The sequence below is a fragment of the Aedes albopictus genome, chromosome 1, assembly GCF_035046485.1.
Source record: "Aedes albopictus strain Foshan chromosome 1, AalbF5, whole genome shotgun sequence".
NCBI lineage: Eukaryota > Metazoa > Arthropoda > Insecta > Diptera > Culicidae > Aedes > Aedes albopictus.
The window spans coordinates 333,301,701-333,326,805 of record NC_085136.1 but is presented as its reverse complement, the minus strand read 5'-3'; the positions used below and the strand labels follow the sequence as shown (position 1 = coordinate 333,326,805).

The window sequence follows — 25,105 nt, the reverse complement described above, 5'->3', positions numbered from 1 at the left end:
GTTTGTGACTTGCTTGTTCGGGAAAATGAAAACAAAAAAAAACTTGTAAACTATCACTTTATTGTTTGCTAAAGAAACACAATTTCGGAGAATATTGTAACAACTATACTATGTCGTATTTCACGAAACACTTTTTGTGGTTGATCGTATTGTACAAGAACTGGGAATCTTTTGCAGATTATCTGAATAAGACGCAATCAGTGAAGTACTAGATTGAAAGTAGTGAGCTGAATTTTTGTATGATGAGATGATCAATTCTCCATTTCTGCAATCAAATGGTGCAAACAGCGTGGGTTAAATGATTTCTTGCTCAATTTGATGCTGTTTGAGCAAAAGTTTGGGTAACTTCGTTGTTGAGGTTGTAAAAAATAAATAATACAACAACACAGTCACCCAAAGTTTTGCTCAAACAGCATCAAATTAGGCAAGAAATCATTATGGCCACGCTGTTTGCACCATTTCATTACAGAAATAGAGAATTGATCATCTAACCATACAAAAATCAAGGCTCACTACTTTCAATCTAGTACTTCACTGCTTGCGTCCTATTGATTGTAATCCAATACTGCAATACACGTCTACTTCAGACTACAACAAATATTCCTGAGTTCTACAATTCCATCGCGACGTATGTATTTTATTTTCACTCACTCTATAGAAGTTTTTATTACAGAAGAACTTGCCCTTGCTTATCTCACCAAACCAGCAATGCAAGAATAAATGCATGTATTTTTTAACGTCTGAGAAAAGATGTCAATTCTCTCTTAAGCCCACAGCTCTAACAATCACTTTTTACGGCAACGCACTAATTTCAAATCAGTGGACCAATATCGGGAGCGTGACAATGCAGCGGCGTACCGATGGATGCTTTTTTGCCTTGCTTTGTGGTTTTCAATCTAGCTGTGCTTCATTTTCAGTAGTGATCTACAATGCAATACATAACGGCTGTAACCGTAGTGAGCATAAAATCATGGAAAACACATTCTCAAAGGTCAGTTTCAAAAATCTAGAACAACATTTTAATTATGATTTCCAATGTCGTCTAAACCCTTCCAAGTCTGTTTTATTCCATCGGTCATTCAGATTCGGAGTACCGATGGAAATCTTTTTGCCCAGATTTGTGGTAACCAATTTGGCTTTGCAGCCGAGCGATTGATGTTTCGTACAACGCCAGTAGGTGGTTTGATCATGGCCTTTGTTTCTGTTGAAAGAATATCCATCGAAGATCAGTTTCGGGCCACGTTGTCCTTTGATGAACAGAAGTCTGTTGAGGGTTGGATGCGAGGTATCTGGAATGAACAAGATCACTATCAGTTCAGGTATCTGAAAAAGGATGACAGTGACAAATGAACGACAATGATCTAGTACTACGAAATTTATGCATGGCAAAACAGAGTATAATTTATCATTGAATTTATTCTACTAATTCGTGTTTTTGTCCTAAAATCCCGGCATGTGATTGTGGGAGTGTTCGTTGATGGTGATGCGCCCTGTGCCTTGGTACGTTATCGCACGGGCGCGACACTTGAATCGCTTTTCACGCTCGCAACGCCAGTACGTTTTGATAGCATTGCCAGCATTCCGTCTGTACACGTACCCTTCCAGCGTCATTTTGGGCATACAACGACGACCTCGTCTGATCGAAAACGTCACGCCTCTGCCTCGGTACTCGATCTGGGCTCCGACATATCTTCGTTTGACTGAGGAGAAAAGAATGCATATTATTATAGAGAATTATTTCGACTAGTATAAGAACTATCAATGAAACTAGTCACGATACTTAATACCGAATACTTTTTTTGTAACAAGTAATTCACACAAACTAGAGAATTGTACCAGATTTCAATCAGTGTATCATGCAACTAATTTTCCATTTCATATTACGTTGTCTGAGGTCACTTAAGTAGAAACATGACAATTAGGTACTAGAACGCTAAGACGATGCTTCTCTGGCATATTTATTTTTTAGATTTCAAAACACACCGTTCGTGTTCAATTTGAAGTAGCACGTTTCCTTTTATCTATTTCTGTACAAAGAATATCCATCGAAGATCAGTTTCGGGTCGCGTTGTCCTTTTTTTGAATAGCAGTATGTTGATGGTTGGATTTGAGACATATGGAATGAGCTAGGTAACTGATAAAGTACTAGAGAAGTTAGAGAATCTGAAACGGCATGATAGTGATAAATGCACGGCACTGATCTAGTACTACGAAATTCATGTATGGCAAAACGGAGTACATTTTAACATAGAATTCAGTTCCACCCACGCAGTTTTTTTCCTAAAAGCCCGGCATGTGATTGTGAGAGTGTTCGTTGATGGTAATACGCCCCGTGCCTCGATAAGTTATCGCACGGGCGCGACACTTGAATCGCTTTCCACGCTCGCAAAGCCAGTACGTCTTGGTAGCATTTCCAGCGTTCCGAATGTAGACGTACCCTTCCAGAGTCATTTTTGGCATACCGCGGCAGCTCGGCGAAAACGTCACGTCTCCGCCTCGGTACTCGAGCTGTGCTCCGGCATATCTTCGTTTCACTGAGGAGATATTAAAAAAATAAGTTGCATATTGAGACAACTATAAAATTTGTTGATAAACTAGTCACGACGATTTGTACCTAACAAGTATGTTTATACAAATTGAAGAATTGTATCAGATTTTTATCTGTGTGTCTTGTTATGAACAATTCATTTAAAATTATGTCGTCTAAAATCAAATCACAAAGGTCCAAACAAATCAATGTAGTACTAGAACGCTTAGACGAAGCTTGTCCTTAATATTTATTCTTTAGATTTCAAGAAAACTATTCCTTTGGTGCTTCTCGCCTTTTCTTTGACGAGGCACGTTTCCTTTTCCCTGCCACAACTTGGCGACCACGCGCCATCGTTTGCACAAGCATGGAACTTTCTCCATATTTCTGACGCTCCGTGATGATCAGATGGTTGTGACATCCACTCAGCTTGACCAGTGGTTTTTTTCCTTTCTCTCGACGACGTACGGAGGCACGAACCGGACAGCTGCTTGCGAATTGAAATGTTTAGCTTTCTAAGGAAAAAAAGATCAGATTTGCATCGACACTTACCCTAGCCGTTTTCGTTGGTTACACGTCCAATACTGAACTTCGTCTGTTGTCCTCGATCGGATGAAGGGATACCCATCTACGCATAGCTGAAGGCCACCCACGTTATTCACTATGAAAACAATGTCTGCAATGATATAAATTAGTCGTTAAAACATGATACTTTTACTGATACAAAGTAAAAACAACTAATTGAAAAATATGACAAATCAACCAAAGAACTGTGATATTCAGAAAGTGACAGTATCCAGTATCTAGCGTTCCGTGATACATAATGCAAACACGGTATGCGGAAATAATAATGTACCTACAAAGTGTTGATTGCAAATTACAGTAAAAGTGGAGTACTAGATTTGTTATGAGGAGCTCGATGTTTGTTTGATAAGATAATACATTTTTCGTTTCTGTAATGAAATGGTGTAAACAACGTGGTATTATGTAGCACATTACTACAAATCTAGTACTCCACCAAGTGCACCTGTTGAACACCAATACATCATAAAGTACTGGAGAATAACAAAAACGTAGACTTACGAAGAACATGCATCTTTCTTATTGTAAAAATGCTTGTAAAACATGCATGTTAATTTATTTATATAGTAAACATTAAACATTGAGATCATTAAATAACGGACTAGATCATTACGTTCATTCAACCCACTAGAACAAACTGCGAAATTTATGCGTTAAATTGGGGAACACTTTCGAGTGGGTATGTTCTGCAACCACCGCCCGCAGCTTGGGTAGCCCATCGGCTTCACTGGTGACAATGCGGGCGCGATACTTGAGCCGGTAGTACAACGAGCATTTCCACGTTCGAGACCGCTGCCCTGGGTAGGGTCGCTCATTTGGAGTGTAGGTGTTTCCATCGTGAAACAGATGCATGGTGCCACGCTTCGACAGTACATAGATTACGTTTCCTGTTGGGGATACAGATAAAAATGTTAGTCACTCACTAGTGTCGTATCAATTAGATTTCTGTTTGTCTGCACTTACTATTCTAGTACTATGTTGCCACTAATGTCTTCACTAATCAAAGACCCGATATCATTCAATCTCTGAGAGGAAAATTAAGTGATAATGAGGACAAGGAAGACATGAATACCACCAAAAATATACTCGAAACGATATCTTAAGACATGAAGTACTAGAATTTGTACATAAATGATAGAAGAGTATATTTTATTATAATGATAATTTTCATAACGTAATTCTTAGTTGATTACAGATACAATAAAAAGCTTGCTAATGTTTCATTGTGATAGAACATCTGACATTTTTGCCGGAAACTTATTCTTTAGATTTTTTACACTTATCAAACGAGTACACATCGCGAGTGTGGTTATGCAGGGGTTTGGTGATTTTCATCATCTGCCGTCCGTTAACCTCCTTCGTAACGGCCCTGGCTCGGCATTTCAGCTTTCCGAACAACGAGCATTTCCAGTTGCAGCTCTTCTGAGCCTGGCGGTCTTTGATGTAGGCATACCCGTTGTACAGCAGCATCGCCCTTCCCTTCTGGGTGTAACCGAACTTGGCCGCCCGGAGTTTAGAGGAACCTGAAAATACGATACCAGAACGATTAATTTAGAATACATCAAGTGGTAGAATAGGCTCAATATATGTAAAGAAGTATAAGATTCGTTGATTTTTAAAATTTCATATATTTCCTCGAAAACGAATTCTTTAAAAATGACGGTAATAAGCAATTCAATACTGTATTCGATTCCATGGAACGTTGATAACCATCGTTGCCTGTTTCAGATTACGCTGATCTATAAAAAAGAACAATGTTAGTAAGTTGAAAAGGTTCGGCGATTTGAATGTAGCCATACAAATCGAATCATGTGTTTTTTTTTTTTCAAATACCGCACCAGAAATTTAAACTGACGAAGTACTAGTACTACATTCGAATGCAGACTGCTCTTGAATAACTTCTTCCTTTTTCATTTGTTTTAGGAAGCATAGCCGATGGCGATCGTATTCCAATACAGTCGGCTCTGATACTTCAATGTTTTGAATTTTGAAAACATTAATCACATGCACTGTAAACAAAAAAAAAATGTGTAGATTGAACACCGATCTGCTACTACCCGACAGGCCGAGAAACGTTCTTACCAATCATTGATCGCAGTTTCTGTGAATCTAGTTGTTCCAAATCGTCTTCATTCCCCGCTGGTTCAATGCATGCATTATTCAATATCTCTCTACCGAATATTATGTCCATCAGTCGGGCAGTATAGAGAGCCGGGTTGGAAGAATAGATTTAGATTCCTCCAATGCTATGTAGATGTCGCTACCACTGTACAACGGAACTTTTTCAGGTACCCCTCCTACGCTAGATCTTCTCAGTAAACCGTGCAGATGTGAAATCGTTGGATTTTGTGGTGGATGCAATCGTATTTGTGAAATGATTTCAATTTTCGGATAAGTGGTAGACGTTTCGATTTTGTTCCCAGTTGTTGCTACAAAGAAAACAGAAAAACTTAGTTGTATAAAATTGAAAGAAATTTTCGTTCCATTTAATTTGAAGAGTTTGTCAGCTGAAAACGATTGAAACGTGTGAAGTACTATATCAAAAAGAAATATATTGTATTTTTCTAGTTACAACTTAAATTTTAGAAGGCAAAACTCAGCAGAGGTACTAGATTAGAAGAAAATTTTAGTCAAATGATAACTGTGTATGAAGCTGTGTTATTCCACGACCTCCATTAGAAAACGTCAGTGTTCGGGATCCACCGCTTGAATTCGTTTCCGCTGATTGTAGATGAGATTGTACCGCCGTCGAGCAACCAGTTGCACAGCTTTCTTCAGCGAACCAGCCAAAGCGTCCTGCGTAACACCATGGCTGGACCACGCTTCTGCAATCGGAAAATGAGAAGGTGCGTAAGTCATGCAAAAAAGCCAAAGTTGAAGAAGAACAAAGCATTAGATTTACCTAGCATACATGAATTGAAAATGTCGAACTTTTGCATGGCTTTCTTTTTACACGAAGCACTAGAGTCGTACCGTTCCTGGCCAGTCCAGTTGAAATTTGAGAGGGCTTCGTCGTTGAAAAATCGGTAAAGGATGTGAGCAATCTCCATGTTTGGGAGTTTATTGGCTGCCAGATATTTGATCTGTTGGAAGAATTAAAAATCAAAATGAATCAAAATGAAATGAGGACAGAAGATCCGATGAAAACCCACATATTGGTTTCTGATGATAGGATTCCGTTTGACCATCAGTTCCAACCGGTCGACATCCTCTTCGCATGTCAGAGGAAATTCAAATCCAGCCACGCGAACTGACTTGGAATGCTTTCGACTTGGAGGACGTCGCTCTTTTTGGTTGATTTTGAGCTGCATATGAAGTCGTTTGCAGGCCGCATCTTCATGTACACGTGGGTCTACTTTATGCAACTTTATATCCTCATTTTTGTGAGTTTCTGCTAGTTGTTCTAGTACTGCATTACCGGTGGTTGAAAGTGTAGAATCCACTTGGATGGGAATGCTTTCCAGCTTTATGTTCTCCACAACTATTTCTATTGAATAGAGAAAACAGTTTGAAGTGGTTCGATGTTGCATAAATGAGGTACTAGATTGAAAATAAAGCTATGCCGTCTCGCAGTGTTCTACAACTTAATTCAGATATTATTGTCATTTAGTTGTTTTTTTTTTCTCCGTTTCCTACTAGCTCTGTCTTTAACTTATTTATTTATTTGACAAAATCAATAACTTTATTTGTAATAACCGAATTTTTAAATAACCAATGTGTACAAGAATCATGATTGTTTTTATATTGTTTGCATGAGAAATATCAAGTTGATTTGTTCCAATCAAACAGTAAGCACAAAAATCATAACCGGTCACGTATGAATCTTATCGAGTACTGAACTAATTCTTTCCTACAACAGTCCCAATGGGTTATCGGTGAAATTTCCAGTTTACTCTAGAACGAACACAACCAGCTAGTGTTTCGATTTTTCCTTCAACATCTTCTTGATAGATCTCTTCACCCGGAAGGTACGCTGACGCATTCTGTTACGAGTCTGCTTGATGGCCGTGGTTATTTGGTTGGCCAGTTCTTCCATGGTTAGCCCTTCCGATTCGTAGGCATCTGTGGAATAAGATTTTACTTGATACATCGTTATCACTGTCAAAGCCGTTGAACTCACCCATGAAACAACTGCTGAAAATATTGTAACCTTTCATGGCGATCTTGCGCCTACCAAGCACGTTTGCTCCATTGAAGTTATATCCTTCCAGAGCTTCATCCGAGAAAACTGACGGCATAAATTGGAATAGTTTGATATGTTTCGATTTGCGCTTCAACAATTTCACCTGAAAAATGCCATTCCAATCAAGCAATATCACTCTAGTACTACTTTCCTCCCAAATGAAAATATCTTACATATTCCTCGCGAATGTCGACCCGTTCCGAAATGGTGTTTTCCAATCGTTCCACTTCATCGCCATCGGAGATTGGAAATGTGAATCCGCCTAGAATGCAAACAACCCGCATCGGTGACGAAGCCTTGAATGGAGCTTTGGTCTCTTTTGTTTGTCTAGCTTTAGCTGCAGGTTTCTCCTGAATCTTGTACTCCCCTTCGGCAGTGCACACGACGTAGATATTACTTTCATCAGATTTATTGTCTGAAATGTACATTCATAATGGCAATAGTTAGTGAAATTTATAATTTTTCATCAATATTATTTGACTTTTTTTCCAAGCCTTTCGAATAATTTTCATTTAAACGATGAATTGTGTTCAACAGAATCAAGACTTACGAAAAACTAATTTCTATTTTATTGTTCAGCCTGAAATTTAAACAACGCAATCTAACGGTTTTTGCCAACAATCAACAGTTTGGCCACCTTGAGAACCTTAATGTCCCTATTTTTGAAGTCAAATTTGCTCTCGTGATTGTGGTCCTCACGGAAGGAGTAGGCCGTCCCCGGTTCGCCTCGCAGGGTACTGATCCGACTTTTGCATCTGTGGAGGATAATAACACACTTGTCACTGCCGAAGTTATTCTAAATATGTAAATCGAATGCCTAAATTACCCAGATCTTTGCCGAGAGCAGTGCCAAATGATGATGCGTTCCCTGATTTGAGACCGGGTGTACAGGTGGCCGTCGATGATCAACTGCATGTTGCCGAGTCTTCCCACAATGAAGGTGATTTCACGGTCCTCTGGAAAGATTGTTGCGTTAGAGTGACAGTTCTCGCTGATGAATTGTCAATTCAATACTGTTTAACTAAATCATAAACAAAACTTTCTTGATAGTGTAGGAATATTGTATTTGATTTTGTATTCTTCCTTAATCTAGTACTTCACATAGCTATGTAAATAATCATTTTATGAATTCTGTAAGTATTGCAATCTAATATAGAAATGCCAATGAAATTATTTAAGAAGTATGACATGAATTTGGACATAATTAGGCGATTCTACGAGACATAGCCAACCATCCCTAGATGGATCCCTTCTCCGGCCCCGAAAGAATCAGGTCAATGCATACTTTACTGGACATCTAGGAATGCTGTGCTTAATTCTATCCATTCTTGTACATTGCAACCACATCCAATCAAAACTTACGTCGCATCTCTAGCTAGATACGACCTACAGATACCATCCAATTGCTGACCGGTAGCCAAATCGTGATTATGGGCAGCACAGAGATAGTAGACCAGCTTGTTGTTGACAACTACCTCGGCCGGGCACTGTTGGCTCCTGTATCGGCTGCATCTGTAGTGGCTTATTTGGTTCTTCGTGTAGGTGAACGAGTATGCCATGTCCTCCAAGAGTACCTGAGCCGCTCCAAAACGTGTGTTCTGGTACACCACGGGGACTCCTTGGGTACTGTTTATAATCTCGTTTACGTTGTGCTTGGGTTTGGTCCGCTTGGAGCGAGTGAGCTTGATCGGTTTTCTATTTTGGACCTTTTCCTCCGTAACGTATTCGATAACTGTAGATACTGAAAAAAGAATGTAGTATGTTAGTAGATTTTCTAGCAGTACTAGAGTGAGATAAACTAAAACACGATTGGTGCAATCAAAAACAGAACCTTTATTTCAAAAGAAAAAGAAGTTTCGCAAGTTATTTACCTTTCATTGCCCATTCAGTAATTGAAGTACTAGATCAACTCAATTTCGGGCATTTTATTTGCACAGAATTCAAACTACAATACGCTCAATTGCTGAAAATAATGCCTACACCAGTGTTGCGAATACTCACATGCAAAAAGTTATACTCACTTGGTTCTATCTCATTCTAGAAGCATGCTATCAAAAAATGATGTTTGAAGGGAAGATTGTAGTTTAATCTAAAAGTTTACCGAATAAAGTAAAGCTCGTAGACGCATACCAAAATCGTGAGAGAGCTGTGAGCACAAGGTGAGTATCTTCTTCTTCTTCTTCTTGGCGTAACGTCCTCATTGGGACAAAGCATGCTTCTCAGCTTAGTGTTCTATGAGCACTTCCACAGTTATTATCTGAGAGCTTCCTCTGCCAATGACCATTTTGCATGCGTATATCGTGTGGCAGGCACAAAGATACTCTATGCCCAAGGAAGTCAAGGAAATTTCCTTTACGAAAAGATCCTGGACCGACCGGGAATCAAACCCGTCACCCTCAGCATGGTCATGCTTAATACCCGTGCGTTTACCGCCTCGGCTATATGGGCCCTGTATACAAGGTGAGTATAAATTACACGAATTTTACTCACCTCGTACTCACAGCTCTCTCACAATTTTGGTATGCGTCTGCGACCTTTACTTTATTCAGCAAACTTTTATATACAACTACAATCTAAAAGCCCTTCAAACATTATTTTTTGAAAGTATGCTTCTGGACTGAGATAGAAGCAAGTGAGTATCACTCTTACAAGTGAGTATTCCCAACACTGGCCTACACAACGTATTATGTAGAGAAAACCAAAATTTTGTTCAAGTACCGTGACGTTATGTCACAGCACGAACTCGATAACTCTTATCCTCGCCTAGGACCTTTCCAACGCCGCTGGATGATTATGGACCTGATTCTTGAGGATCAGTCCGGCACTGCCGTCCAGGGTAATGATTCGGGCGCGACACTTCAGCGAACGGCTCTTGGCACACAGCCAGTAGGTTTTGCTCTTGTGGGTATTGTTGCGGAAAAAGGCGTGGCCACCCATCAGCAGCATTGGGCGTCCCTTGCGGCCTACCACCATCTTCAGGTCCAACGGGAATTGGGTCTTCGCTTCGTCATCCTCATCGCCGTCTTCACCATCATCGTCGTAGTGCTCGTCCGATTTGCGTGTCAAATATTGAACAATTTTCAGCTTAACTGTTTGGGATAGGTTGGATGAAAAAATATGAATAGATTAGAGCTATGTAAATATGATAAAATTTGGATTATAATGTCATCTTCTTTTGAGCAAATGGGTTCTTTCGGCCGTTATAAGGTTTTTTTTTCTATTGGAGTACTAGATTTAAGCAATCGCTTCGATGCATTTCTTTTTTTTTCAAGCTGAAACAGCCTGAAAATAAATTTAAATTGGTAATAGCTCAAGTTACTCCACAGTGAACAAGAAAATAATAATTTGATGAGGTCGTTCTAAACTGTTAGGCTATTACTAAAAACGAGGTACTAGAATTACGGATCGTTATTTCATACAATGAAAAATAAATAAGTTTTTATTAAAACTCATTGGCATGTACTTCTACATCAAATGATTGTGTCGCAGTTACTATCTCAAACTTCCTAACTCAGAAATCTCTTTTCCGTTTGGGACGACGGAACTCATTCTCGGTGAGATCCTGGCGATGGATGTGCTCTTCGTGGGTGACGCGCACGTATTCGTATCCGTTGATGTTTTTCGTGATGGCCCTTGCTTTGCAGCGAAGCCGTTGGTAAAATTGGCACTTCCAGTTCACCCGTCCGCTCGATTCGTTGGTTTTGTTTTTGCTAAAGTAATATCCGCCATGAAGCAAGCGCTGCGTTCCTCGGGAGGTGTACTCGTACAGGGCTCGCTCGGTGAAAACAGCTTTGTCATCTAAAAGCACAGAATAGTTTAGTGTATGACAATGACGTACTAGAACTACAGTAGAATCATTTCTACTCCTGGTAAATAATAATTTGTCATCGGAGGTCATCTTACGTCATCAAGGTGAATATATCTACTGAAGTACTAGAATAACACTAAAGCACAATTTATTTGCGACGAGAAACCCTACTCTTGTTTATAACTTATACATGCACATCTCAAAACGACTCATCCTTGACATGCGGGATAAAAGTGTTCGCCAAACTCATTGGGTTGACGGCCAGCCTTCGGTAGTTGATCTTGTACTGCTCCACCGGGTGGTAGTGTAACGTGTTGGTGACTTTCACGTACACCACGCCATTGATGTCCCTCGTAACGGCACGAGCCTTACACTTGTACCGCGTAAAGAGGGAACATTTCCAGTTGCAAGTCTTCGCCGACTGTCGATCCTTGGTGTACGCATGCCCATTGTGTATTAGTTTCTGTTGACCACGACGAGTAGTCACCTAAAAATGCGAATAGTTCGTATTAGTGCGATAGTAATCTAGTACGTCATTGGAACCACTAAAGGAAACATAGTTTAAACAGGACAATGAACCCATTCTGATATACGTATATTTTCTCACAATAATTCTACAAAGAAACTACTTTCTTTCTTATGCAGACTCCATTTCGTCCGCTTTCGTAATAATCACTGGATGCCTGCGGTACATCCGGACATCGTGGCTGTGGGCATCATTCGTAAGCCTTACGTAGGTGATACCGTCAATGATTTTGGTAATGGCACGGGCGCGACACTTCTGCCGACGGAACAAAGCACAGCGCCAATTGGTCGAATCCGGAAAGTCTCGGTCCTTGACGTATTCGTACCCATGGCAGATCAGTTTCTTCGCTCCTCGTTGGCTGATCCCGAACCGGGCCACTTCCATTCCGGCTTTCGGAAGCATAAACCGTTCATAAATCTCCCTCCTGGCGAAGGATTCTGTGGAAAATGATAAAACGTCATGTTTTGTAGGAATTACTGTGAAGTACTAGAGTAATCATGTATTACAAAACTTAACGAACAACAGCAGCTCAAAATAATGGTTTTATTCTTTCTTGTTTGATCATGATCTAGACTGTACAGATTGTTCGAAGAATCCTGTGACAGCCAATGGTCTGCTGCTTCTTCTGAGGAAGTAATTGTTAAGGAATTTCACCTGTCGTGGTACCGTGGGCCAGTTAATTACTACTACTACTGCCTCCGACGACGCCCTATGACGTCTCATGGTGATGGATTGATTTCGTCGGTCACAACTAAGCTTGCATTTGTAGTACTGATTGCGCTTCCAGTACTGCATGTTGTTATTCCGTTAGCCACAACCAAGTAGCAATCGCTTTGACTGGATGTTTCACGGCTAAAATTAGGCGATGCAAGAAGTGGTTACGATTGGAACTAGTGCATAAAGTTGGTATGAAAGGGCACTAAACTGTATAAGAGTTGATGCATTATTCGATGTAGTACTAGATTGGATAAACATTAGAGACTACGTAAAATGGAAACTCATAAAACGATTGCAGCGCAAATTATCACTATTTTACAGGGGTGATTTTTTGCTACATGACGATTCATCACCGTTTCACGTAGAACTAGTTTTAAACAATAAATAAAAAGATCATTGAAACTGTGTTTGAAGTTTGCGGCGATTTTTTCAGAAATTTCAACAAGAGATTCTCAAGAAACTTTAAAGTTCACAAAGAAACTGACTTCTCAACCATTGGTATTGCGGAAACTTATGAACTCAAGATAACTAAACAAATATTGCTTGAAAATCACGGTTGGAAAATATGAGGAAGGTCGATCAATTCTGTTCAATTTTATTTGGCCTCAAATCAAAAACCGCCGTTGATGAAATTACAATGGTTCGTGGTTGTGTGTATTCTTCAAAACAACCAAGCCCGGAATCAGCACGTTGGTAATGGCACGTCCTTTGCACCCACTGTGCCATTTGGTACACTTCCAGTAAATTTTCCCGCTGTGCGCATTGTTCTTGATGTAGCGGTGGCCCTGGTTGTTGAGAACGTTATTTCCCCGGCCAGTTGTGTAGGTGGGCTTCGAAGGTGAAGCATCGCTTTCAAAATTGAACATTTCATTGTTTCCCGAAGGCATCGTTGCGGATTTGGATCTACTTTTCTTCTTTGTGGGTATTTTCACAGTTTTCAATCCCTCTGCAGAACCGGAACCGATGATCTCCGCAATAAAATAAATCTGGTCAACGTCGTTGTCATCTATAAAGGAAAATAGAAATCCATTAACCCAATACTCATGCAAAAACGACACTCTTCGAGATTCAAAACGATTGCACGAAACACAAAGTTTCAGTTGAGATAGATTTATTTAACTATGGGTCTTCGAAAAGTAAAATCCTATGTGTGACAGAGCTGCGGGATTTTCGCTCTACGAATACAGGGTGGTTATGTGTTCCGCTGCGGGCTATCAACGTGGGAACCTTTTTCTCCTCACTGTTTGCCGGGGTGATGACTCTTGCTTTGCAGGCTGTACTTCCCTGGAATATAATTGAAATTTGTTAGTTGAAGAAAAGTTCTGCATAAACAGACTTACTCACCTTTTTAGCGCAGATCCAATAGGTTTTGTATGCCCCCTTACGATTCTTCACGAATTTGTAGCCATCAACGTGCAGCAAAACGCAACCACGTTGCCCGACGGTGAAGTATATTTCCTTGGGTTGATCATCTTCCACTTCTTCAATGTTAACAATTTTAAACACTAAAATGGAATCCAAATTAACTGATTAGTTATGCTTCAACGTAATGCAAATATAGGGCATAGAGGAAAAGTCCACCACAGTTTCCACCAACTCATTAATGTTTTATTTACAGAGTATCATATAACATTGCAGTACTAGAATGGTTCATGATTGTGTGTTGGATATCGAACCACCAAGTTCTCTTTTCCGTTTCTCAGTGTGTAGGTTAGAACCCGTACTTTACATTTGCTCATGCCTGCCCTCGCACAAGACCAGTACGTTTTGTTTGCACTTTCCTTGTTTTGGTATAGCTAAACTCTATTAATTTTAGCTTGCGACTTCCTCGAAATCCGGAAACGTATCGGACATAGAAATCTGAAATGTGGATTGGAATCATTAGATCAATGCAAAACTTGGTGTACGAGAATTCCTAAATTTAATAAAGTGAAGTACTAGATTGATTTCCAAAGCCGTGTGTAGTTTATTAATATCTTGCAAGTTGCTGTTTCAGTCGCTTCAAAGATCCGTACGCTCTGGGTGAGGCCACTACCTGGTGGTTATGTTCCACGTTCAACATGAAAAACTCTTCGAGTACGGACTTAATCCGGGCGCGACACTTGTACACGGTAAACTGCGAGCAGCGCCAGTATGTGATATCGTCTCGTTTGACGTGTCGATTGAAAAGATGACCATTGTGCCGAAGCTGAACGGTTCCACACTTGCTAATGACATACTGTGGCGCATCGAATGTCGGGGACGTTTCCTGAACTGAAATTGTAGTTACAAAATGTTAGCAAAATTAGTTGGATTTAGTTTAATCATAGGTGAACGACTCAAAGATTCCCACTAATTGTGAATAACAAGTATGTGCAGTACTAGAATAAAAGACGAAAATATTTCAACAATATCTAGGAATTGTGTGAATTACTCAGTACTAGATTAATCGACATTATGTATTGCTTCATCATTGCTCAGAGATTGCCACCAACGGTGAACAACAAGCGTGTGCAGTACTAGAATAAAACGATGAAAACATGTCAACAATATCGAAAATTAGTATGGATGGTATAGTACTAGATTCATCGACATTAATTGAAAACAATTTCTTATCAACAACGAAACATGTTATTTGAAAAGTGAAAAGAATGTGCGGTATGTCAGCTCTCCTCCGACCTTAGCTCGGTTGATTCGATTCAAATCTGAAGGATGATTGTGCGTGGCTGAAATTGGAAAACAATTGCTTAGTTATTCAAATTCATAAGCCAACTATCAACGCAATACTCACCATTGGTGTTCGAAATGAACAGGAAATTCCCTTCGCTCTTAAGTCGCCCACGGCACTTCTGTGAACGATTGTGTACACACTCCCAGTACAGTATGTTCTTGTGGGGACCCTGACGTCGCATATTGGATCGATATATGTGGTTTTCGTGCACCAACAGAATACCTCCCTTTCGACTCACGATGAACATGTAGCGCTGTTCGTCATCTGCGGCGGCACACTCATCCAGTTCTACCGTCCTCGTGAATACCTTTTTTCGTGGTTTTAGGGGATCTGAAATCCATAGTGGGAAATTGTTGTCAATACCATTCATTAGTTATTAATTTAAATTCATTAACACAATATACAAAGTTTTTTGAACATTTCATGTTTATTCAACAAGCTTCAAACTTTCATTGATTTTCTCAGCCGAAACTTCTGCATGCGACGTCGAGCGGTAAGCTTTCTCACCACAAGTTTTATATTCTCCTCGAGCAGTATGTGCGTCAATCCATGATCAGCCCATGCTTCTGAAAGTGAATTCACTAGTATTATTCTAGTACTTCCCCAAATAGTGTATAGAGAGACAAACCTATCATACAATCGATGAAAATTTCATAGTTCCTCATCGGCATCTTCGAATCGCCAATGTTGTTGGTTCCGGAGTAGTTGTATCCCATCAGAGCATCGTCGGTGAAAAGATACGAGAAAAAGTTAGTTACGTCCATCGTTGGGGGCTTCTTGAGCGACAGGTAGCGTACCTAGAGTTGAAAAGTGAAAAATGCTTCATGCTTGATTTGATTCCAAACGTTAAGTTGTTTAAAAGTAGTTGCGAAGACTTTATAATGAAATGATAAATATAAGCCTTAATACGGAAGTACTAGAAGAACAAACTTAGTAGACTTTCACTCTGTTGGCAAATAACAACATCTATGTCTGTTTGCCAGTAATAGAAGCTAGTTGATCGCTAACTATTCCAGCTTATTACAACTAATCTACTACTCCGCCTAACATGCTCCATAAATCGCTTGAAAATGTCATGATACGAATACGATAACACTAGTCTGGTCTGATCCAAGCCTGAACGCATTTGCTACTCACATATTGCTTCCTCACATCGAAATCCTTCCGAACGGTTTCCTCCAATCGTTCGATTTCGACCATGGAACTCAACGGAAAATGGAAACCATCAACATGGGCAGTGGCACGCTGCTTCTGCTGCTCGGCAGTTTTAAGTAACTCCTGCAGTTCCTTGTTGACGTCACAGATTTGAACCTCCAGTTGCATCTTTTCGTTTCGACTCGACGCCATGCTGATCATTTTGTTGAGACTTTGCAACCGATTCCGCAACTTGGCGATATTTTTGGCTAGAGGATATACAAAAGAAATCGAAAATGTTGGTTTAAACGTAGTACTAGAATTTGAAAACCATCTTAATGACAATCTCTTCGTTGGAAATTATTTTGAAAGGATCATTTATTGTTTGGCTTCTCCAACACTTCCAAATAAACAGTACTGGTTCAATTACTAAATGAAGTACTAGAATATCGTTTCCTTAGTCGAATTTTCAACTTCCGTTTTTAAATATTTACGTTTCTGATCACGTGACGGATGTGCTCGGCTAGGGATTCCTCCGTTACACCCTTGCACTGCCAGGCATCTGAAAAAAATGTGTAGTTTAAGGCATACATTTCAGGATCATTCTAGTACACGATCCAACACTTACCCAACATGCAACTAGTGAAGATTTCATAATCTCTCATGGATTTTCTTTCCAAGTTGGAACGCTTCGTCCAGCGGTATCCGACCAGAGATTGGTAGGTAAAAATGTGTTGAAACACGGTGAAAACGGTTTGATCGTCGGTCAGTTTCGAGCGTAGGAACTTAATCTGAAAAATGTGCAAAAGTTACGCACAATCGAGCATTATTTCTTTTTTCTATCCAAAGCATATCAACCTTACATATTGCTTCCTGAATTTTTCGTTACATCGAACGGAAGATTCGAGCTCCTCTATTGCTTGTTCCGATCGTATAGGAAAGTTGAACCCAGCGGCGGAATGCGATGTAACTCCACGATGTGAATTTCTCTGGGGCGTTTCAGCTGATTCCGTACCATGAAATTAAGAAAAAAGTTACTCTCTAGAATGATTAATGTTAAGCAAATCTCAGAATTAGTTTCAGAAGTGGAAATATCGTTTTTCTACATTTATTCATATCCTAGAAATCTTCAAAGCTCTACCAACTTAGACCTAGCTCGAAAATTGCGCACGTTGTTGCGAACATAGATTCGTTTGATAACGCTTGCCATTTTTGATTTCAACGTTTCCATGGTAAATCCGTGACTGCTCCAAGCCTCTGAAATGGTAAGAACAATATTAGTGTCATAGACATCTACAATGATAAAGAATTTACAGTTCTGAGTTAAAAATGAAGTACTAGCTCCGATAGAGATACTTACCAAACAAACAATCAGTGAATATCCAATAATGCTGCAGTGTTTCTCGCTGCGTCATAGATTGGGAGGACATGTTGGACGTCCAGTTAAAGTGGCGGAAGATGGATTGATCGGTGCAGATTTTACCAAACGTATCTTCAAGGCTCTGTCGTGGTGTTTTGATGCGGCGCAGAAATTTTATCTAAAGGAACAAATCAGCAACACGGAAACAAACAATTTTGGTTTGTGAAATTTGCTCCAGCATTGACTACATTTTACTCCCCTAAACGGTACAACAAAGCTATTTAGGGAAGTAAAACATTGTGAGCTGTGGTACAATTTACTTACATATTTGCGTCTCATGTTGGGATCTATCCGAACAAAATCCTCCAGTTGAATGACGGCATGCGGATCGGTTAGCGGAAACAAAAGTTTTGTGATAGGGGTTCCAGGTTTGATTGCTGGAACAAAAATATTTTGAACTATTAGCACATTCTGCCTGAGTTATCCAGAACGTTTGGCTAAGCTGTGCATAGAAGAAATCTAGTGATTGTATCGGTCAATCTTTATTAGAAATCATCTTCATCCGAATAAATACAACTTTCAGTCAGTCCCCGTTCTCGCTTCCGGTTTTGGTAGCGACGGAATCGTTCCCGACCGTGTACGTTGCGAATCACCTTGCACAACATTTGACGGACTTCATCTTCCGTAACTCCGTGATCCATCCAGGCTTCCCGGGTAGAGGTGAATAACAAACCAATAACTAAAGAATAATATATTTTGTCATCATATCTAAATTTGCAATTCTTTAGTTTTTTGTGAATAGCTCAGGATGACATATAAATAACAAAATATGCTATCATTGTAAAACTTGTAATTGGCGAGTTATTATTAAATAGTATAATAACATAATAATAACAAATGTTACTATCATACTATCCTGCCACAATATCAAAACAATAACATAGATTACCATCATATTTAAATATGTTATTATTTTGAAATTCTTTTTGCTATTATTTTGTTATTACAATGGCAAAATCAGTTATTCTTTAGTTGTTATGCCATAGAAATTTAGTTATTATTTTTGTTATTTTAACTCTTATTTCAAACAAACTAATAGCAAATTTTGCCATTCAAACATTCTATTTTAATGGTAAAATTTGCCCTTCATTTGCCATTTCGCTCTACCCGGGTTCTGCAAAATGAAGAATTATAGACTTCGATATGCAACGTCTAGTGATTCGGAAATTCTGCAGACGAACCTAAGAAGCAGCTCGTGAAAATGTCGTAGTTCTTCATCGCCCGTTTATTGGCCCGACGACTGCTGAATCCACTGTAATTGTACTCGGTGAGACTTTCGTCGTAAAAGAACAACTTGAAGATGCTTTCGATGGATGCATTTTCGCTCGAGTCCTTGATCTGCCGAAGGCGATTGATCTGAAAATAGGAGTTCCAATAGAATCACATTCTTACAATAAGACTGATTAAAACATGACGTACGTATCTCCTACGTGTAAGAGCGCAACTGCGAACGGTTTCTTCCAAGCGCTCAATGTCGTTGTCAGATTCAATGGGAAATCGGAATCCTGGAATGTTTTCCGCTACTTTGGAAACTGCTACCGGAACTGGCTGACGGACATTTTCTGAGGACCTGCGTTGCGCTGCACTAGGGTCAGATTTCTTTTTCGGCTTTACATTCCAACGGACGTTTGAAATGGTAATTGTGCCTGGGAAATTATAAGAATTACGGGAAAAGTTATACTAATGTTAGGTAATGAAATATTCATAAATTGCAGTGATTTTCCACATATTAAAACTTAGTTGTGATAAATCAAAGACGGCATGTGGATCGGTTTACGGAAATAAAAGTTTTGTGGTAGGTGCTTGATGTTTGTTTGCTGGAACAAACATAAGTTGAATTATTATCACATTCTTCCTGAGTTATCCAGAATGTGTGACTAAGCTGTGCAAAGATGAAATCTAAGAGCTATCGGTGAAGCTTTATTACAAATCATATTCTTCCAAATAAATACAATCTTCTGTCATTTCCTGCTCTCGCTTCCGGATTTTATAGCGACGAAATCTATTACGGCCGTGTACGTTGCGAATCACCTTGCACAACATTAGACGAATCTCATCTTCCGTAACTCCGTAATCCATCCAGGCTTCTGCAAAAACAAGAATTTCAAGACTTACATATGCAACTTTAGCGATTTCGAATTGCTGTAGACGAACCCAAGAAGCAGTTAGTGAAAATGTCGTAGTTCTTCATCGCCCGTTTATTGGCCCGACGACTGTTACTGAAGCCATTATAATTGTACTCGGTGAGGCTTTCGTCGTAAAAGAACAACTTGAAGATGCTTTCGATAGACGCATTTTCACTCGAGTCCTTAATCTGCCGAAGGCAATCGATCTGAAAATATGGCTTCCAATTGAATCACGTGCTTACGGTAAGACTGTTTAAAACACGACATACGTATCTTCTACGTGTAAGAGCACAACTGCGAACGGTTTCTTCCAAGCGCTCAATATCGTTGTCAGATTCAATGGGAAATCGGAAACCTGGAATGTTTTCCGCTACTTTGGAGACTATTCTAGAATCCGGCTGACGGACATATTCGGAGGACCTGCGCTGCGCTGCACTAGGGGCAGATTTCTTTCTTGGCTTTACAATCCAATGGACGTTTGAGATGGTGATTGTGCCTGGGAAATTATAAGAATTGATTTCGAGAAAAGTTGAACTAATGTTAGGTGATGAAATATTCATAAACTGCAGTGAATTTTCAGAGATTAAAACATAGTTGTGATAAATTAAAAGATTTATTGTTGAAAATGCATTACAGTCTTCCTTCTGTTGTCATTAGTGTGCTATTACTGTTCCATGAGATTCCATGCAGACAGATATGGAGTATTACACAAAAGCGACAACTGAGCAGTGCAGTACTAGATTGCATAGTATTGACGATGATTTTATTGGTGGCGATGTTTTTTTAAATTGGACATGTTGATTAGCCATGATAAAACTAATGTACCAGACATTTCAGGGATTCGCAATTTCTGTAAAAAAATCGACTTTAAACTGCATGTTTAAACCACACGATTCAATTTGCACTTACCAAACGAGTTTTGTAGCCTCTTTTTCTTCTGTATCCGATTTTTATACTGCCGATTTCGTTTTCGTCTGTTGATATTTTTAATAATTTCTGTCAACATGGCACGAATCATATCGTCGGTGATTCCAAATTCTCGCCAGGCCACTGAAGAACACGCAAGAGAAAACGTTATATACTGTAACCCAGAACTGATACAAAATGTACATACCAGCGAAGCAGTCCCTAAAGATGGCGTAACTTTTCATTGCTCGCTTCTGAACACCCGGAGCAGTGCTAATTCCATTATAGTTATAGTTGGCTAGAGCTTCGTCGTAGAACACCGACTGGAAGATGCACCGTATTGGTGTATGGAGATCATTGGCCCTCAAATCTCGCAGGAATGCAATCTAGAAATGAAACTTATGTTGCACATTGGCTTGGTAATCCGATGAAAACTTACATAATTGTCCCATTTGTACATGTCATTACGGACGGCAACTTCTAGCCGTTCGATTTCGCCCTCAGATCGGATCGGAAACCGGAATCCCGGTACACCAGTGTGTTCCATAGCCGCGGCCAGCAGTGCCTTAGTTTCGCTGCAGCTGATATTTGGGTTTTTGAGGCGCAAACGCCATGCTGAAAAGAGTTGAATTTGTTATTATTTCGATTTTTGAGCAAATCAACTGCGATGCAATCTAATAGGGCAGTGATTTAAACTTCGTGGCAAAAATTGAAATAATTGTATGAGTTTAATTGAACCTTAACAGAAATATGTAGTACTAGATTTTGTTCAGTCACATTATATAAGAAAATATCGATTCAAATTTGGAAGAACTCTTGTACGCTTTGATTGATATTTGAAAAATTGTTCTTCCACTAAACCATTCGTTACGCACTTCCTCATCAAAATGAAGAATAATACTAAACAGTATTTAATTCCCAAATAAGCATCAGTTTAACAGATGTGAGCATAATGTATCATTTTCAACCGCTTGCACAGCACAGTTTTCATCCGCGGTGTCATTTCTTGTCTCCTCTAGTACTTCGCTGGTTCTTCCGGAAGCGAGCCCCTCGTTTTCTATTGTTAACCAACGTGATCGCATTGCATAAATACTGTCGAAGCTCTTCTATCGAGTAGGATTCCCCACCCCAAGCTTCTGCAAAGTGAAAAAAAAAACTAGTTAAAACAAAAGCCATATCAACCATTATGACCTAAACCAACCAACAATGCACTCAGCGAAAATTTTGTAATCCTTCATTGCTTTTTTCTGTGTTCCGGAAAAGTTGCATCGCCCGCTGTAGTTGTAGTCCAGCAGTGACGCGTCGCTGAACAACTTCAGGAAGGCGAACGATGGTTTCTCGACCAGTCGACGTGCTTTCCGTAGCAGTTCAATCTGAAAAACGAATTATTTACTTGAAATGACGTACTAGATTCGATCGAAATAAACTTACATATTGTCGTCGAATGGTGGCGCTTGCCCGAACGCTGCGCTCGAGATCTTCAATATCTTCGGCTGTTTTCAGCGGAAATCTGAACCCAGGCACGGATCGGAACATAGGATTTTCAGCTTCATCGTTCGATTCGTCGTCATCATTTACCGCAAATTTGAAAGATCGCCTATTCAGCCGGATTTCACCCTTTTTGGTGTTAGGGCTACGAGTGTCTGCTATATAGAATACATCTGTAACGGACAATGAACGAGGTTAGGTGATCTTTGATTCAACTAAAAATTATCATTCAAATGCGACACACAATGCATTGGATTTTAATGGATTTTATTCGACAACTAATCACATTTCAGAGGTGGATTTTTTCTTATCGTAAAAGGTTTTTTCCAACCGGCGCCTTCGAATGCGATGAATAGCTTGTTTGATGTTCTCTTCCAGCATTTTGATGTCCATTTCCTGTGATTCCCAAGCAGCTGCGAAATGAGAAGCATTAATCATTTTAAAAAAGCGAATTTACACATTGAAGCGACATAATGAGCTAGTACGTCAATAGTTTCACGCAGTGTTCCATCTACATGTAGATTTGAAAATCGACGTTCTGTCTTTCGATGCTTTGTCAGTAAATCGAAAATGACGTTCAGCAACTTTACCTAGCATGCATCCGTTGAAAATAGAGTAATTTTTCATCGCTTTCTTTGGAAATTTTGATATCCGACATCCACTCCAGGTATAGGCTTCCACAGAGCTAGAACCAAAAAGCATTGGGAAACAATCCACCAGATCGATATGTTTCGGTTTTTTGGCTTTCAACAGTTGAATCTGAATATTGAGGTCGAAGAATCTAATAAATTTCAAAAATCTAGTACTACAAAAATGATCAACACTCACATATTGCCCCCTTACGGTGGCGTTCGAATGCACTGCCGCTTCCAGCCTTTCCACATCGGCTTCCGTTGTTAGTGGAAACACAAAACCATTGACCATCGACCGTCCACTTACGTTTTGTTTCGTCTCCCGGCGTTGGCTAAAAAGGACATCCAGTTGCGCCAGTTCTAGCTTCAATTGTTCAAAATCCTTATGAGACGTAGCTCCAGTGGGTGGACCTTTCACTGTAATGTTAACATTATTTGCGTTACTAGGTTTCTGATACAGCTTTCTAGTACTGCATGTTAGATAGAATGAAAATTTAGAATATGTAGTTCTTTTTTCAGAAAGTTTTATTGATCACTGCATTTTTAAGATTTCTGTTTTGGATTCTCCTTTAGGAGCCACTTCTGAATGAGTTCCGATCGTTTTCGGCGGTTTCGGTTGGACAATTGCCGTCTCTCGCTGAGGCTAACTTTCACCGATTTCAATAGCTCGGTCAGTTTGGAAATCGTCAGGCCTTGTGGCACCCAGGCTTCTGTGGAAAATATGTATTCTTGCAATGAAATGTTGTTAGGTAGCTTTTATTAGACGAATGCATTACCAAGCAAACAGTGCGTGAAAATGTCGTATCCAATCATATCCTTCTTATTAGTATGTACATTCCCGTCTATTGTAACACAGTAGTTGTATAGCGAGAGATCACTGAATAGTTCACTCACATACTTCGCAAACAAGCTGGGTTGGTACTCTCCTAGGGATTTCAAATATCTTATCTGTAAAGTAAAACAAAATCACAAGTAAATCTTTGTCGAAAGAAGCATCAGTCACGTACATATTGCCGGCGAACCATAGGATCCATCTTGACTGCAGCCTCGAGTCGATCAACGTCTTCCTCGCAGAACAACGGAAAGCTGAACCCGGTCACTCCCGTGGAAGAAGCCTCGTGCAAATCCTCCTTGATAACTACCACATCTGGAACGAAACGGTTTTGAATTAATATGCAAAACATTTTCCTATTTCTTAACATAGCAACTGTAAAAATAATAAAAATACAAATATTCAAACAATCAATTGAGCATTTATTCATTATGTTTGTCACAAAACTGCTGGATGCGCTTCCGTTGGTTATAATTGTTGGACCGCCGACGACCGGCAATCTTCGTGATCACCTTGGTCATGATGTCCGAGAGGATGTCCATCGAAGTAACTCCGTGTCGTTGCCAAGCCTCTGAAATTCAAGATATTATCGAATCACCATAGAACAGATAAAGGAAACCTTCTTGCACATAATCTAGTACTTCGTCCTTGACTTCGTTGAAGAGATTCAGGACACGAGAAAATGTCGTTCCCACGAGGGTAACTAGAAACAGTGCATATGAAACATCTGACAGGTAACAGATGCAGACAGAAATGTTCCGATTTTATCATTCTCCTTTTCAAACAAATGAAAAGCGATAGATAACAAATATTTTGAAACAAAGTGCATACACAACAAATAATTGTCTTCAACATTTTCAACGCTGCAAATAACACCTACAATAAGCATCTTGAAGAACAAAGATGAACACTAATGTAGTAGAAAGTTAATTTAAATTGATAGTCTGGCACGCAGAGGGTGTGATAAAATCGGAACATTACTGTATTATCATTGGTGAGTTCAATCCATATTGATTTTAACTTCACTTTTTTTCATATCTCAGAAAATTTAAACTTTTCTTGAATCAGAATGTGCAAGAAGTCGTTGATTTCCCGAAAGAGTCCTCTCACTCTTACCAAGCATACAGTAGGAGAAGATGTCCATAGTTTTCATTGCCTTGCGTGGAAACTTTGGATTCTTGTACCCATTCCACGCATACGGAGCCATCGCTTCATCGGTGAAGAACTTGCCGAAACATTCTACAATGTCCATGTGGCGAAGTTTCCGCTCGGTCAGATAGGCTAAATACTGGCGGCGTATATTTCTGGATGAGCGGACAGCTTCCTCTAGTCGTTCCACCTCGTCCGAGGTGTACACTGGAAAGGAAAATCCTTCAACCGAAACTTTCCGCTGCGGTTGTTCGGGTCGTTTGAACGGCTTCAGGTACCTCAACAGCTCTTGTTTACGCTTTGCCAGGTTGGGCCGAAATGTATCTGGAAGTATGCGAGTGTGTCAGATAGCAGATAGTCAGCTG

At 39.7% G+C, this 25,105-nt stretch overlaps 4 protein-coding genes across 6 annotated transcripts; all 4 read right to left on the bottom strand.

Moving 5' to 3' along the window:
- Positions 1–39: 39 nt before the first annotated feature.
- On the bottom strand, positions 40–25,105 carry LOC109406760 (uncharacterized). Of its 3 annotated transcripts, XM_062847402.1 has the most exons (29): positions 24,708–25,105; positions 23,767–24,162; positions 23,536–23,707; positions 22,956–23,469; positions 22,718–22,886; positions 22,071–22,540; positions 21,841–22,012; positions 21,079–21,775; positions 20,848–21,025; positions 20,643–20,783; positions 20,003–20,229; positions 19,762–19,939; positions 19,027–19,694; positions 17,872–18,963; positions 17,548–17,725; positions 17,051–17,444; positions 16,816–16,978; positions 16,191–16,749; positions 15,682–15,850; positions 15,114–15,619; positions 13,688–15,048; positions 9,164–13,627; positions 8,119–9,033; positions 7,466–8,047; positions 7,230–7,395; positions 6,262–7,171; positions 6,012–6,192; positions 3,080–5,934; positions 40–3,014 (listed from the first exon to the last, which is right to left on the bottom strand). In XM_062847402.1, the coding sequence occupies exons 8-13, from the start codon at positions 21,184–21,186 to the stop codon at positions 19,531–19,533; spliced, it is 996 nt and encodes a 331-aa protein (XP_062703386.1). In that variant the 5' UTR covers positions 21,187–21,775; positions 21,841–22,012; positions 22,071–22,540; positions 22,718–22,886; positions 22,956–23,469; positions 23,536–23,707; positions 23,767–24,162; positions 24,708–25,105; the 3' UTR covers positions 40–3,014; positions 3,080–5,934; positions 6,012–6,192; positions 6,262–7,171; positions 7,230–7,395; positions 7,466–8,047; positions 8,119–9,033; positions 9,164–13,627; positions 13,688–15,048; positions 15,114–15,619; positions 15,682–15,850; positions 16,191–16,749; positions 16,816–16,978; positions 17,051–17,444; positions 17,548–17,725; positions 17,872–18,963; positions 19,027–19,530. The 3 variants fall into 3 exon arrangements, with proteins under 3 accessions (XP_062703386.1, XP_062703385.1, XP_019532378.3); XM_062847401.1 differs by having other exon boundaries at positions 6,262–7,395; XM_019676833.3 differs by having other exon boundaries at positions 6,262–7,395; positions 22,071–22,886.
- On the bottom strand, positions 1,441–3,961 carry LOC109403970 (FLYWCH-type zinc finger-containing protein 1-like). Its single transcript, XM_062842353.1, has 5 exons — positions 3,748–3,961; positions 3,080–3,203; positions 2,920–3,014; positions 2,355–2,534; positions 1,441–1,700 (listed from the first exon to the last, which is right to left on the bottom strand). The coding sequence occupies exons 1-5, from the start codon at positions 3,959–3,961 to the stop codon at positions 1,441–1,443; spliced, it is 873 nt and encodes a 290-aa protein (XP_062698337.1).
- On the bottom strand, positions 4,367–5,300 carry LOC134284083 (uncharacterized). The gene is made up of 2 exons (XM_062842351.1): positions 5,192–5,300; positions 4,367–4,632 (listed from the first exon to the last, which is right to left on the bottom strand). Exons 1-2 carry the CDS (start codon positions 5,298–5,300, stop codon positions 4,367–4,369), a joined length of 375 nt encoding a protein of 124 aa, XP_062698335.1.
- On the bottom strand, positions 10,056–12,010 carry LOC115264081 (FLYWCH-type zinc finger-containing protein 1-like). Its single transcript, XM_062842346.1, has 4 exons — positions 11,834–12,010; positions 11,347–11,587; positions 10,833–11,090; positions 10,056–10,381 (listed from the first exon to the last, which is right to left on the bottom strand). The coding sequence occupies exons 1-4, from the start codon at positions 12,008–12,010 to the stop codon at positions 10,056–10,058; spliced, it is 1,002 nt and encodes a 333-aa protein (XP_062698330.1).